This window comes from Salvelinus alpinus, chromosome 3 (assembly GCF_045679555.1).
Source record: "Salvelinus alpinus chromosome 3, SLU_Salpinus.1, whole genome shotgun sequence".
Lineage (NCBI taxonomy): Eukaryota > Metazoa > Chordata > Actinopteri > Salmoniformes > Salmonidae > Salvelinus > Salvelinus alpinus.
Window position 1 is genome coordinate 10,301,149 of NC_092088.1, and position 12,189 is coordinate 10,313,337.

General features: G+C 42.7%; 1 protein-coding gene and 1 pseudogene across 1 annotated transcript; one reads left to right on the forward strand and one right to left on the reverse strand.

Moving 5' to 3' along the window:
- Nucleotides 1-825: 825 nt before the first annotated feature.
- Nucleotides 826-7,073, reverse strand: LOC139569683 (myosin-7-like). The gene is made up of 9 exons (XM_071391092.1): nt 6,973-7,073; nt 5,007-5,146; nt 4,683-4,720; nt 4,530-4,573; nt 3,816-3,882; nt 3,543-3,713; nt 3,233-3,325; nt 936-1,073; nt 826-837 (listed from the first exon to the last, which is right to left on the reverse strand). Exons 1-9 carry the CDS (start codon nt 7,071-7,073, stop codon nt 826-828), a joined length of 804 nt encoding a protein of 267 aa, XP_071247193.1.
- Nucleotides 7,074-8,116: 1,043 nt separating this feature from the next.
- Nucleotides 8,117-9,631, forward strand: LOC139569684 (manganese-dependent ADP-ribose/CDP-alcohol diphosphatase-like; annotated as a pseudogene).
- Nucleotides 9,632-12,189: the final 2,558 nt, after the last annotated feature.

Below are 12,189 nucleotides of genomic sequence, written 5' to 3' on the forward strand. Positions count from 1 at the left end.
GAACAAGGCAGTTAACCCACTGTTCCCCGGTAGGCCGTCATTGTAAATAAGAATTTGTTCTTGACTGACTTGCCTGGTTAAATAAAGGTTAATGACCTGGATAACAGCATTTAAATGCAACAACAAAACATTATTTATAAAAAACAATCTATTAATATGTTTTTTGTTTGTTGGCAAATAGCCAATCTGAGTTTCCCAACAAGTTCCAAGCATGTGAATGCAACTGGTATTTACAACTTCACACTTGGTTATGAATGCAGCATTAATCATCAATTATCAACTTTTACCAACGCTGTCTTGAAATAAAATGGACCCTTTGTCAACTGAAACCACAAGACATGAATGTTTGACAACCCGACCTTGTAAAATACTGTGGTGTTGGGTAAAATGTAAACTATTGAAAAGCGTCCACATCAATAAATGATTTGTTGTCATATTCAACAAAGGTAGCCTAAACAATGTAGATAGGCCTACATTTAGTCATTTGTACAACAATGTATTTAGCAATTAAACTTGGTGCAGATTTCACAAATCCTGGTAGGCTGGTAGACTACGTATTAAACATATAAACATATAATAATCTTAGATCTTGAAGTGAAAAGTGAATCGAGGCCAGATAGTTTACACAGTGGTAATGCACCACAAGGTAGAGCCAATATACTTCGGGTAGAAATGCAACATTTTCCCAAAGGGTATTATGGCCTATACATAAAGTATTACCATATGAGTCTGACAATACAGCACATTAACGGAGCCAAGCATGCGTACATAACTCATACAGAACTCATATTTTAGGATTCTTCTGAGGCATATCTTCTCTTGTCTTCACTCGTAGCTCTGTTTGGAGAAAGAAAGGTTTGATATAATTTCACTACCTATGAATACTGTGGCATTAATGAACAGCGTTTCCTATACAGGTATAAATTCCAACATACCTCTGAGCCCATGTCTTTTCTCTTGGCTCTCATCTCGTTGACCTGAGACTCAGCGATGTCCGCCCTCTCGGCTGCCTCCTCCTCCAGCTCATGTTGCACCTTCCACCACGTGGTCAGGTGAGTGTTAGCCTGCTTCTCCTGTGGAGAGGTTCAGCGTTAACAAGCTTCACATCATGTCTACACAATATGCAGCCATTTAGAGTTGTGTTAGAGATGACAGAGAACATGTTTTCAAAACAGCTTCCTCGGGCCTGGCGTTTGTAGGCCTTTACTTTCAGCTGCAACTTAACCACATTCCTGTTGTCCTCCTCTGCCTGGAAAATATTGACATTATTAGCATGTCATCTTCATCCTCCTACCCCACATCATCATCATCATTATTAAACTACTGTTAGAGGTACAGTAAAAAATGTAGTCATAGCAGTAGTAGTAGTCATAGTAGTAGTAGTTGTAGTAGTCATAGTAGTAGTAGTAGTAGTAGTAGTAGTAGTAGTAGTAGTAGTTGTTGTAGTAGTCATAGTAGTAGTAGTAGTCATAGTAGTAGTAGTAGTCATAGTAGTAGTAGTAGTCATAGTAGTAGTAGCTGTAGTGGTTGTAGTCATAGTAGTAGTAGTTGTAGTAGTAGTTGTAGTAGTAGTAGCTGTAGTAGTAGTAGCTGTAGTAGTCACAGTAGTAGTAGTAGTAGCAGTAGTAGTAGGTATAGTAGTAGTAGCTGTAGTAGTCATAGTAGTAGTAGTAGCTGTAGTAGTAGTCATAGTAGTAGTAGTTGTAGTAGTCATCATAGTAGTAGTAGTTGTAGTAGTCATAGTAGTAGTAGCTGTAGTTGTAGTAGCTGTAGTAGTAGTAGCTGTAGTAGTAGTAGCTGTAGTAGTAGTCATAGTAGTAGTAGTTGTAGTAGTCATAGTAGTAGTAGTAGTAGTAGTCATAGTAGTAGTAGTCATAGTAGTAGTAGTCATAGTAGTAGTAGTCATAGTAGTAGTAGTCATAGTTGTAGTAGTCATAGTAGTAGTAGTCATAGTAGTCATAGTAGTAGTAGTCATAGTAGTAGTAGTCATAGTAGTAGTAGTCATAGTAGTAGTAGTCATAGTAGTAGTAGTCATAGTAGCAGTAGTCATAGTAGTCATAGTTGTAGTAGTCATAGTAGTAGTAGTCATAGTAGTAGTAGTCATAGTTGTAGTAGTCATAGTAGTAGTATAGTAGTCATAGTTGTAGTAGTCATAGTAGTAGTAGTCATAGTAGTAGTAGTCATAGTAGTCATAGTAGTAGTAGTCATAGTTGTAGTAGTCATAGTAGTAGTAGTCATAGTTGTAGTAGTCATAGTAGTAGTAGTCATAGTTGTAGTAGTCATAGTTGTAGTAGTCATAGTTGTAGTAGTCATAGTAGTAGTAGTCATAGTTGTAGTAGTCATAGTAGTAGTAGTCATAGTAGTCATAGTAGTAGTAGTCATAGTAGCAGTAGTCATAGTAGTAGTAGTCATAGTTGTAGTAGTCATAGTAGTAGTAGTCATAGTAGTCATAGACATAGTAGTCATAGTAGTAGTAGTCATAGTAGCAGTAGTCATAGTAGTAGTAGTAGTAGTAGTGGTAGTAGTAGTCATAGTAGTAGTAGTAGTAGTAGTAGTAGTAGTAGTCATAGTAGTAGTAGTAGTAGTAGTGGTAGTAGTAGTCATAGTAGTAGTAGTAGTAGTAGTAGTAGTAGTCATAGTAGTAGTAGTAGTGGTTATAGTACTAGTAGTAGTTGTAGTGGTTATAGTAGTAGTAGTAGTAGTCATAGTAGTAGTAGTAGTTGTAGTGGTTATAGTCATAGTAGTAGTAGTAGTTGTAGTAGTCATAGTAGTAGTAGTAGTTGTAGTAGTCATAGTAGTAGTAGTAGTAGTAGTAGTCATAGTAGTAGTAGTAGTTGTAGTAGTCATAGTAGTAGTAGTAGTTGTAGTAGTCATAGTAGTAGTAGTAGTTGTAGTAGTCATAGTAGTAGTAGTAGTTGTAGTAGTCATAGTAGTAGTAGTAGTAGTAGTAGTCATAGTAGTAGTAGTAGTTGTAGTAGTCATAGTAGTAGTAGTAGTTGTAGTAGTCATAGTAGTAGTAGTAGTTGTAGTAGTCATAGTAGTAGTAGTAGTTGTAGTAGTCATAGTAGTAGTAGTCATAGTAGTAGTAGTAGTTGTAGTAGTCATAGTAGTAGTAGTAGTTGTAGTAGTCATAGTAGTAGTAGTAGTAGTAGTAGTAGTAGTCATAGTAGTAGTCATAGTAGTAGTAGTAGTAGTAGTGGTTATATCAATGTAGTAAACATTCATCCTCTACCTGGTAGGAGAGTTCCTTGACTCTCCTCTCATATTTCCTGACTGCTTTGATGGCATCAACTCCCCTCCTCTGCTCTCCCTCCAACCCTCGCACCTGCAACCGAGGGGGTCCAAAGGTTGGAATCTCACTCTTTCCAATATGTTAGTTTAATGAATAAGCACTTATTTTGAAACATCTTTTTGAAATTCAGATGAGCAGTTGCTGTAGCCTAGATATGTTCCTCCCACTGTACTCAGTCTGCACTTCCTCTGTATATCATCAATTTAAGAGCCTGCATTTGCATATCAAATCACAATAGCTGTTAACTCACCCTTGATTCCAGTTTCAGAAGCTGCTTCTTGCCTCCCTTCATGGCCAGGTTCTCAGCCTCATCCAGGCGGTGCTGCAGGTCCTTGACTGTGACCTCCAGGTTCTTCTTCATCCTCTCCAGGTGAGCGCTGGTGCCCTGCTCCTTCTTCAGCTCCTCAGCCATCATGGCCGCCTGCATTAGCACACAGAGAAGCAGGACATACAGGATTCAAAGAGGGATGACTATGACAGTAGTTCACACGTGTACTCAGAGAAACCTCTGGTTGTCACTCACGTCCGTCGTGGCCTTCTTAGCTTTCTCCTGTAGATTGTTGGCCTCCCCCTCAGCCTGGAGTTGGGTCGGTTGAAATTGGGTCGGTTGAGGTTGGGTCGGTTGAGGTTGGGTCGGTTGAGGTTGGGTCGGTTGAGGTTGGGTCAGGTCGGTTGAGGTTGGATCAGTTGAGGTTGGGTCGGTTGAGGTTGGGTCGGTTGAGGTTGGGTCAGTTGAGGTTGGGTCAGTTGAGGTTGGGTCAGTTGAGGTTGGGTCGGTTGAGGTTGGGTCAGTTGAGGTTGGGTCAGTTGAGGTTGGGTCGGTTGAAATTGGGTCGGTTGAGGTTGGGTCAGTTGAGGTTGGGTCAGTTGAGGTTGGGTCGGTTGAGGTTGGGTCAGTGAGGTTGGGTCAGTTGAGGTTGGGTGGGTTTGATGGTAGGGTCAGTTGAGGTTGGGTCAGTTGAGATTGGGTCAGTTGAGATTGGGTCAGTTGAGGTTGGGTCAGTTGAGGTTAAGGTTGGGTCGGTTGAGGTTGGGTCGGTTGAGGTTGGGTCGGTTGAGGTTGGGTCAGTTGAGGTTGGGTCAGTTGAGGTTGGGTCGGTTGAGGTTGGGTCAGTTGAGGTTGGGTCAGTTGAGGTTGGGTCAGTTGAGGTTGGGTCGGTTGAGGTTGGGTCAGTTGAGGTTGGGTCAGTTGAGGTTGGGTCGGTTGAGGTTGGGTCCGTTGGGGTTGGGTCCGTTGAGGTCAGCATTCAGCTTCTTCTTTGTGCTCATCAGGTTGATATTCTGAAATATTCTGATATTCAACTTGAGAATAAGTTTTTCCTGAATTTCCTCAACTGTAATTGACATAAGTAAATGTTCATACAGGTATTGGGTCAAGAAGCAGCCTGACCTGGGAGTGCTGCAGCCCCACTCTCTCACAGGCGTCCACTGAGCCACCTCTCCAATGGCCTTGTCACGCCTGCTCCCGCTCTCCCTCTCTGGCGCTCGAGGGCGCCAGGTTGCCTTTCATTACGCACACTTGTCACCATCATTACGCTCATCAGCGCTCATTGGACTCACCTGGACTCCTTCACGTTTTGATTGTCTTCCCTATATCTGTCTGTTTCCTCTGTTTCATCCCAGTGTCAGCACTATTGCCATTTCTGTTTCCTCTGTCCAGACGCTGTCCGTATTCTGTTCCTGTCCTTGGTTATTAAATGTTCACTCCCTGTACCTGCTTCTCGTTTCCAGTGTCGATCCTTACAGTTCTTGGGCACGTGGCGCTGCAGCTCTGCCTTGGCCTCCTGCTCCTCCTCAAACTGTTCCCTCAGCAGGTCACAGTCTTGACAGGACGGTTGGAGGGCGTGATTGGTGCTATTCGCAAGGCATGAAAAAAGAAAGACATTGATTGCAATAGATTGGCATCATACTCTTTTTTTTTTTTAAGCTCATCTTTAATGAAACAGATGGTAAAATCTCTAGTCTTATGAGTTAATGTCAAGTCTTCTCAAGGTCAAGTAGTCTTAACAAAGCACTGCTAAACAGGGTAGTTCAGTCCGTTATCCGACTCTCAGACACACTATTATCTGATGGCCAACAATAAACAAACACTGGTATGAATTCTTAGAATGTAACCCCTGAATTGTTGCCTATGCTGTTAATTCAACATGAACCAACCTGTTGTTGGCTTCGAAAACACTGTATATGTCATAGTAAATACAAAGTAGAATCATATTCTGTATATTGTCAGAAAATATTGATCCATATTGTTGTTGTTTTTATAGCAACAGGAGCCCTCCTAGCCGACATTGTTCAATAGCCAGTGAGTTCTAGTATGACTATTCACTACCCTCTAGTGTCAATACTGTGAAAAAACAGGCCTACTTTTTACTTCACATTCTTTTGATGAGTAATAGAGCCACCTCCTAGATTTATCTAGATGGCTCTGGTGTTCAATATTCCACAACACTCCTGTGCATTTGGTGGTGTTAGAATGCTACTCATCTGTAACCTGCCATGCGACCACAACACCCTATTTGATATGCCTACTGTGCTGTCGCAGCGTAGATAGGACTTTGAACGTTTTTACTGAGTGCAGCTCAGGAGGGACATTTCTCTTTGTTTACCAGCCATGATCTAATTCTGATTATAAACTGGGTGGTTCGAGCACCGAATGCTGATTGGCTGACAGCCATGGTATATCAGACTGTATACCAAGGGTATGACAAAACATTTATTTTTACTGCTCTAATTACATTGGTAACCAGTTTATAATAGCAATAAGGCACCTCAGGGGTTTGTGGTATATGGCTAATATACCATGGTTAAGGGCCGTGCCTAAGAACAGCCCTTAGCCGTGGTATATTGGCCATATACCCACCTCCTCTGGCTTTATTGCTTAATTATGAGATGGAGTTACTTCAGCATGACACTGAGCCGCTAGCAAAAGCCAGGAGAAGAGGGACAAGAAGAGGATTAAGGAGAGGTTGAAGAGAGTGAGGGCGGCAGAGGTTGAGGCTGTTGAAGATGGCAGAAGAGAGGTAGATGGTGTGTCGAAGAACACTGGGGTCAAGTACAAACAGTGTGAGCTGTGCGCCAGACCGAGTTCTGGAGGTGAAATGGGTGTGAGCTGTGCGCCAGACCGAGTTCTGGAGGTGAAATGGATGTGAGCTGTGCGCCAGACCGAGTTCTGGAGGTGAAATGGATGTGAGCTGTGCGCCAGACCGAGTTCTGGAGGTGAAATGGATGTGAGCTGTGCGCCAGACCGAGTTCTGGAGGTGAAATGGCATTGAATGATGGAGATTTAAGTGGTGGAAGGTGTGGTGAGCAGCTGGGAGCCTGAGTCTTGCATTGCTGGACATGGTTATGATAAAGATGAGTTTGGTCCAGTGGGAGTGAGATTTTTGAAGAAAGTGGATCCAGGCCTTTTGGCTGATCCATATGTGGTATCAGGTTGGGTGGAAAATATGGTAGGTTCTGTTGAGTCGGTGAAGGTAACCCAAAGTGGACTTATGATGTTTGTTTGTGTTTCTTCAGATCAGAGGGAACGGGCACTCCGTGCGACGTAACTTGGGCCATGATCTGTGTCTGGCTTTGCTCTTAGAAATTGGTCGCCATTGAAGGGAGTGATTTCTGGGGTAGCATTAAGTGTGGAGGCGGAGCAATTAAAGTTGAAAATTCCTTGTGTTTGTGACGCCCGCCGATTGGTGCGACGCAGACCCGGCGAGGAGCGAGGTGAAAAAGAGGCAACACAGTCTGTTCTTTTGAGTTTTGAATCAGAGTCTTTACCCGACAAAGTCATGTTAGGATATATGAGTTATCCTGTTACAGCTTTTGTGCCGAACCCACTGCGTTTCAGGTGCCACGTTTATGGCCAGGTCGCAGCAGTGTGTAGGAGGGAAATTCCAAGATGTGGGAAGTGTGCAGGAGGGCATGGGACAGAGGGATCTGTCGTTTTGGTGGAAGAAGTTGTGTGTGTCAACTGTCAACTGGGGTGCACATGTTGCTGGGGATCGGCGGTATCCGTTGAAGAATAGGCAGGTTGAGGTGGCCAGGGTCAGAGAAGTGCCCAAGGTGTTGTATGATGAGGCAGTGAAGAAGGTAGAGGAGGATGGATCAAGGATGAAGGATCCTGAGAGGAGCCCAGTTAGTAGTAAGGATAGGCCAAAGTGATATACTGTACGCTTCTTCAGTAAGGTTGGCTTCTGAGCGTTCATAGCAACAGTTATCAACTGTATCGCAGAGATGGAATGTAAGTCACAGAAAATAGATGTTGGCAGCTGCAGAGAAGTACTTGGAGGTACGAGATTTGAGTTCAGAAGAGTTACAAGGTGTGTTGAGTGGTAGTGTCTCATCCTCTCAGGTCGTTGGCCTGGGTTAGGATCAGATAGGGTTAAAGTAGTGGAATGGGGTTGTGGGTTTTAATGAGTGGAGGGTTGTTGGCATCTAATATATGGCGGTAACATATAATGGCCAACCGCCATTAAACCTCATCAAAGAACAAGAAAAACAAGAAGAAGAAAAACAAGAAAAACAAGAAGAAAAACAAGAAGACAAACAAGAAAAAGAAAAACAACAAGAAAAACAAGAAGAAGAAAAACAAGAAGAAGAATGGTTGTTAGTGAAAATTCAGTTGGACATGTAAGAACTCTGCAGGCATTTTAGAAACATTGTATCCGTCTCAGTGGACATTGAAACAATGTACAGTAGGCCTAGTACAAGAAGAAATCCTGGCAACCTTCACTCTACTTTACACAAGTAGGTAGAATAAGCAAGAGTTCTGGCAGCGTCCAAAATGTTACAAGGTTAGCTGGCTTTCTCAAGTGGAGTTTGATCAATGAAATCATGAAACCAGGAATGAGGAACTGCATCCAACCACTGTTTACGTTTGGAATAGTCGCTGACATTCAATACGCCGATATAGACTATGGCTTCAATTTTAAACATACAAGGAAATGATACTACAGTAACAGTCTTCACCTATTGCGGAATACACAGGAGAGGCGGGACGTGGAAAAAGTCAACCCCGCTTCATCCTTCAGCTCAGGGACATTATCAATGTCTTCAACAAGATGCATGATGCGCCGGAGCGGGCTCCGGAAACGGAGCCCACTTCTAGTTGAAGTCCACCACGTTTAGGGAAACAATGAGTTTTATAACTTAGCAGACACCCTACTGCGGTCGGTTCTCAACAGCACTACTGATTCTGAATCAGCAAGGGGGACGTCCCAGCACTGGTGATATCTATGTGTATAATTTCAGTCCAACCATCCAAATACCGATTTGTCGTTTTGGATGCCTATGATGTCATCGTACTAGGGAGGGAGGAGTCCAGTGTTCAATACCACCAGGCTATTGGTCTTTTTTAAAGACGCACAACGACAATGATCTGAACCACCCACCAGGTAGGTCTGCTGTTAGTCAGGAGGTCTGGTCCTTTATAGCACAGGTAGTGCACTTTCCCTGCAGGGTAGATGAGGGCAGCAGAAAGTAGACCCCTAAATTGCAGGTAATCCAAGAAAGAAAACAAGTAGAAAACTTCAGTGAACTATTTACAGATAATATACACTGTATAATACAAAACTACATAAGTAGCAGACCAGCCTATAATATATATCATATATACATCAGGAGGCACAACTGCAATGCATTTTGACTAGACTTCTTGTTGTTCTTGTACTTGTTCTTAACTTATGAGCTGAAAACCACCTGCAACTATTCTATACTGGACAACTCCCTGTAGGAGAACCGATGGAGAGCCTATAGCTCTGAATAAGAGGTGATTTGAAGTATTTGACACCTGTTTAATAATGTTTTTCCCCCTATGTTTTAGCAGCTACAGGGCTGGAGCAGAGGTTTGTGTTCAATAGAGGATTCAGTCCAATATCAGCTGCACTGGCTGGAAGAAGTACTGTTGTTGGAGCACGACAAACTGGAGATCAGGTCACCATTGTCAATGAATCAAGTAATCAGGCCTACATAACACATGTTATAACAGTCATCGAGAAATTGGATATCACTAATGTGACTCTAATAGACTCATTGACAAAACCATTTACTAAAAATCTCCCTATCCACCCCAGTTCTACAGATCCCATCTCCCTAGTCTGAAACTACGACGCGCTACTCTCAACCCTCCAGGCCCATAAGAGTGTGGTCTGCTTCATGGCAGGACGAGACGATGATGGCGAGTACCACAGAGATGACTTCGTAGTGCACTAACTCACACTGGGGGGTGATAGAGAGACCCAAACCCCCACACCGGACAGTGACGCCTTTGGTACAGTCTATGTGTATGAGGACAGGATGTTTCTAAAGGGATATGGAAGAATGTCTGACAGAATACTGAACTGTCCATGATTATACATGCGGTAAAGAGGTCAATCGAACTCGATCAAAACAATGGAATTGCCATGGAAATGCGAGTTTCCTCATTGACCGCCAGCAAAACTAGCCTACATTTAGACAATTTATGTGTATTTCACACTATGTTGAGGTACAAATCAGAGTGTGATGCTTGTATGGATGTCAATCCCAACACATGTCATTGTTACCACTCAACTGCATTACATTTCAAAATGACTTTGACTACCACCACTGATTTGTGTATGCCAGCTATCTCAAAGGAAAGCTCTGACCTACTACAGTAGCTATGTTGGTCTATTGTACTTCAAACAATGTGCATTCAGGTTGCTTAGGAAGCAAACCTTCTCAGACAGCCTAATTCATACTCTTTATTTGACTAGACAAGTCAGTTAAGAACAAATTCTTATTTTACAATGACGGCTTACCGCCGGCCAAACCCTACCCTAACCCAGACAACGCTGGGCCAATTGTGCGCCGCCCTTTGGGACTCCCGATCACAACTGGTTGTGATACAGCCAGGGATCGAAACAGGGTCTGTAGTGATGCCTCTAGCACTGAGATGCAGTGCCTTAGACAGCTGTGCCACTCGGGAGCCCAAGAGGAGGTCACTTGACCCCTTAGAGTAGGTGCTCCCACAATAATGTGATTTGTACCGCATACAAGGTCATGTATTTTATTCTTCCCAGCCACACTTAGACATTACCCCATTCCATTACCTGTTCAAGCTTTTGTTTTCATTATATGAAAGCAAGCATTGCTTTTATACTTACGACACCATCAGGTTTGATGGAGTGAGCTGTTTTGTCTTGTAGTAATGTGGTGCCTGCCTATATTTCCTTATTAACCCTTTATTTTAACAATACATTCAATGAAAAATAAAGATATTTTATAAAGATATTTTTGGGGGTCAGTAGGTGCCCAACATAACAACAGGTGGTGGTGGGTTGGACACAGTCACTCATATAGAGGTCTATAGAGCCTGTCTGCATTCCTGACTTCTGGAACCTTTCACTTACCTGTGTAATATTGACAAACTCAGAACCACTTGTTTTTCAAACATGGTCCTGTTTTATCAATTGCTGTGCTGAACAACAGACAGTTCATTAACTCTGTCAAATTAATATATATAGCTTAAAGTTATGTGTGTATTTGTATTTATTTTTTGCAATAAAGATGGTGACGCTACAATAGTACACATTTAAGATAGGCCTACTGTATATCTAAATATACAAACAGCCTAATTATATACAGTGGGGAGAACAAGTATTTGATACACTGCCGATTTTGCAGGTTTTCCTACTTACAAAGCATGTAGAGGTCTGTAATTTTTATCATAGGTACACTTCAACCGTGAGAGACGGAATCTAAAACAAAAATCCAGAAAATTACATTGTATGATTTTTAAGTAATTAATTGGCATTTTATTGCATGACATAAGTATTTGATACATCAGAAAAGCAGAACTTCATATTTGGTACAGAAACCTTTGTTTGCAATTACAGAGATCATACATTTCCTGTAGTTCTTGACCAGGTTTGCACACACTGCAGCAGGGATTTTGGCCCACTCCTCCATACAGACCTTCTCCAGATCCTTCAGGTTTCGGGGCTGTCGCTGGGCAATACAGAATACAGACTTTCATTTGATAATTTCAATAAGCATTTTTCTACGGCTGGCCATGCTTTCCACCTGGCTACCCCTACCCCGGCCAACATCTCAGCACCCCCTGCAGCAACTTTCCCAAGCCACCCCCGCTTCTCCTTCACCCAAATCCAGACAGCTGATGTTCTGAAAGAGCTGCAAAATCTGGGTCCCTAAAAATAAGCTCGGCTAGACAATCTGGACCCTCTCTTTCTAAAAATATCCAAAATTGTTGCAACCCCTATTACTAGCCTATACAACCTCTCTTTGATCCCCAAAGATTGTAAAGCTGCTGCGGTCATCCCCCTCTTCAAAGGGGGAGACACTCTAGACCCAAACTGTTATAGACCTATATCCATCCTGCGTAGCCTTTCTAAAATCTTCCAAAGCCAAACTAACAAACAAATCACCGACCATTTCGAATCCCACCGTACCTTCTCCGCTATGCAATCTGGTTTCCGAGCTGGTCATGGGTTCACCTCAGCCATGCTCAAGGTCCTAAACGATATCATAACCGCCATCGATAAAAGACAGTACTGTGCAGCCGTATGCATCGACCTGGCCAAGGCTTTCGACTCTGTCAATCACTGCATTCTTATCGGCAGACTCAATAGCATTGGCTTCTCAAATGACTGCCTCGCCTGGTTCACCAACTACTTCTCAGACAGAGTTCAGTGTGTCAAATCGGAGTGCCTGTTGTCCAGACCTCTGGCAGTCTCTATGGGGGTACCACAGGGTTCAATTCTTGGGCCAACTCTTTTCTCTGTATATATCAATGATGTTGCGCTTGCTGCTGGTGATTCTCTGATCCACCTCTATGCAGACGACACCATTCTGTATACATCTGGCCCTTCTTTGGACACTGTTCTAACAAACTTCCAAACGAGCTTCAACGTCATACAACACTTCTT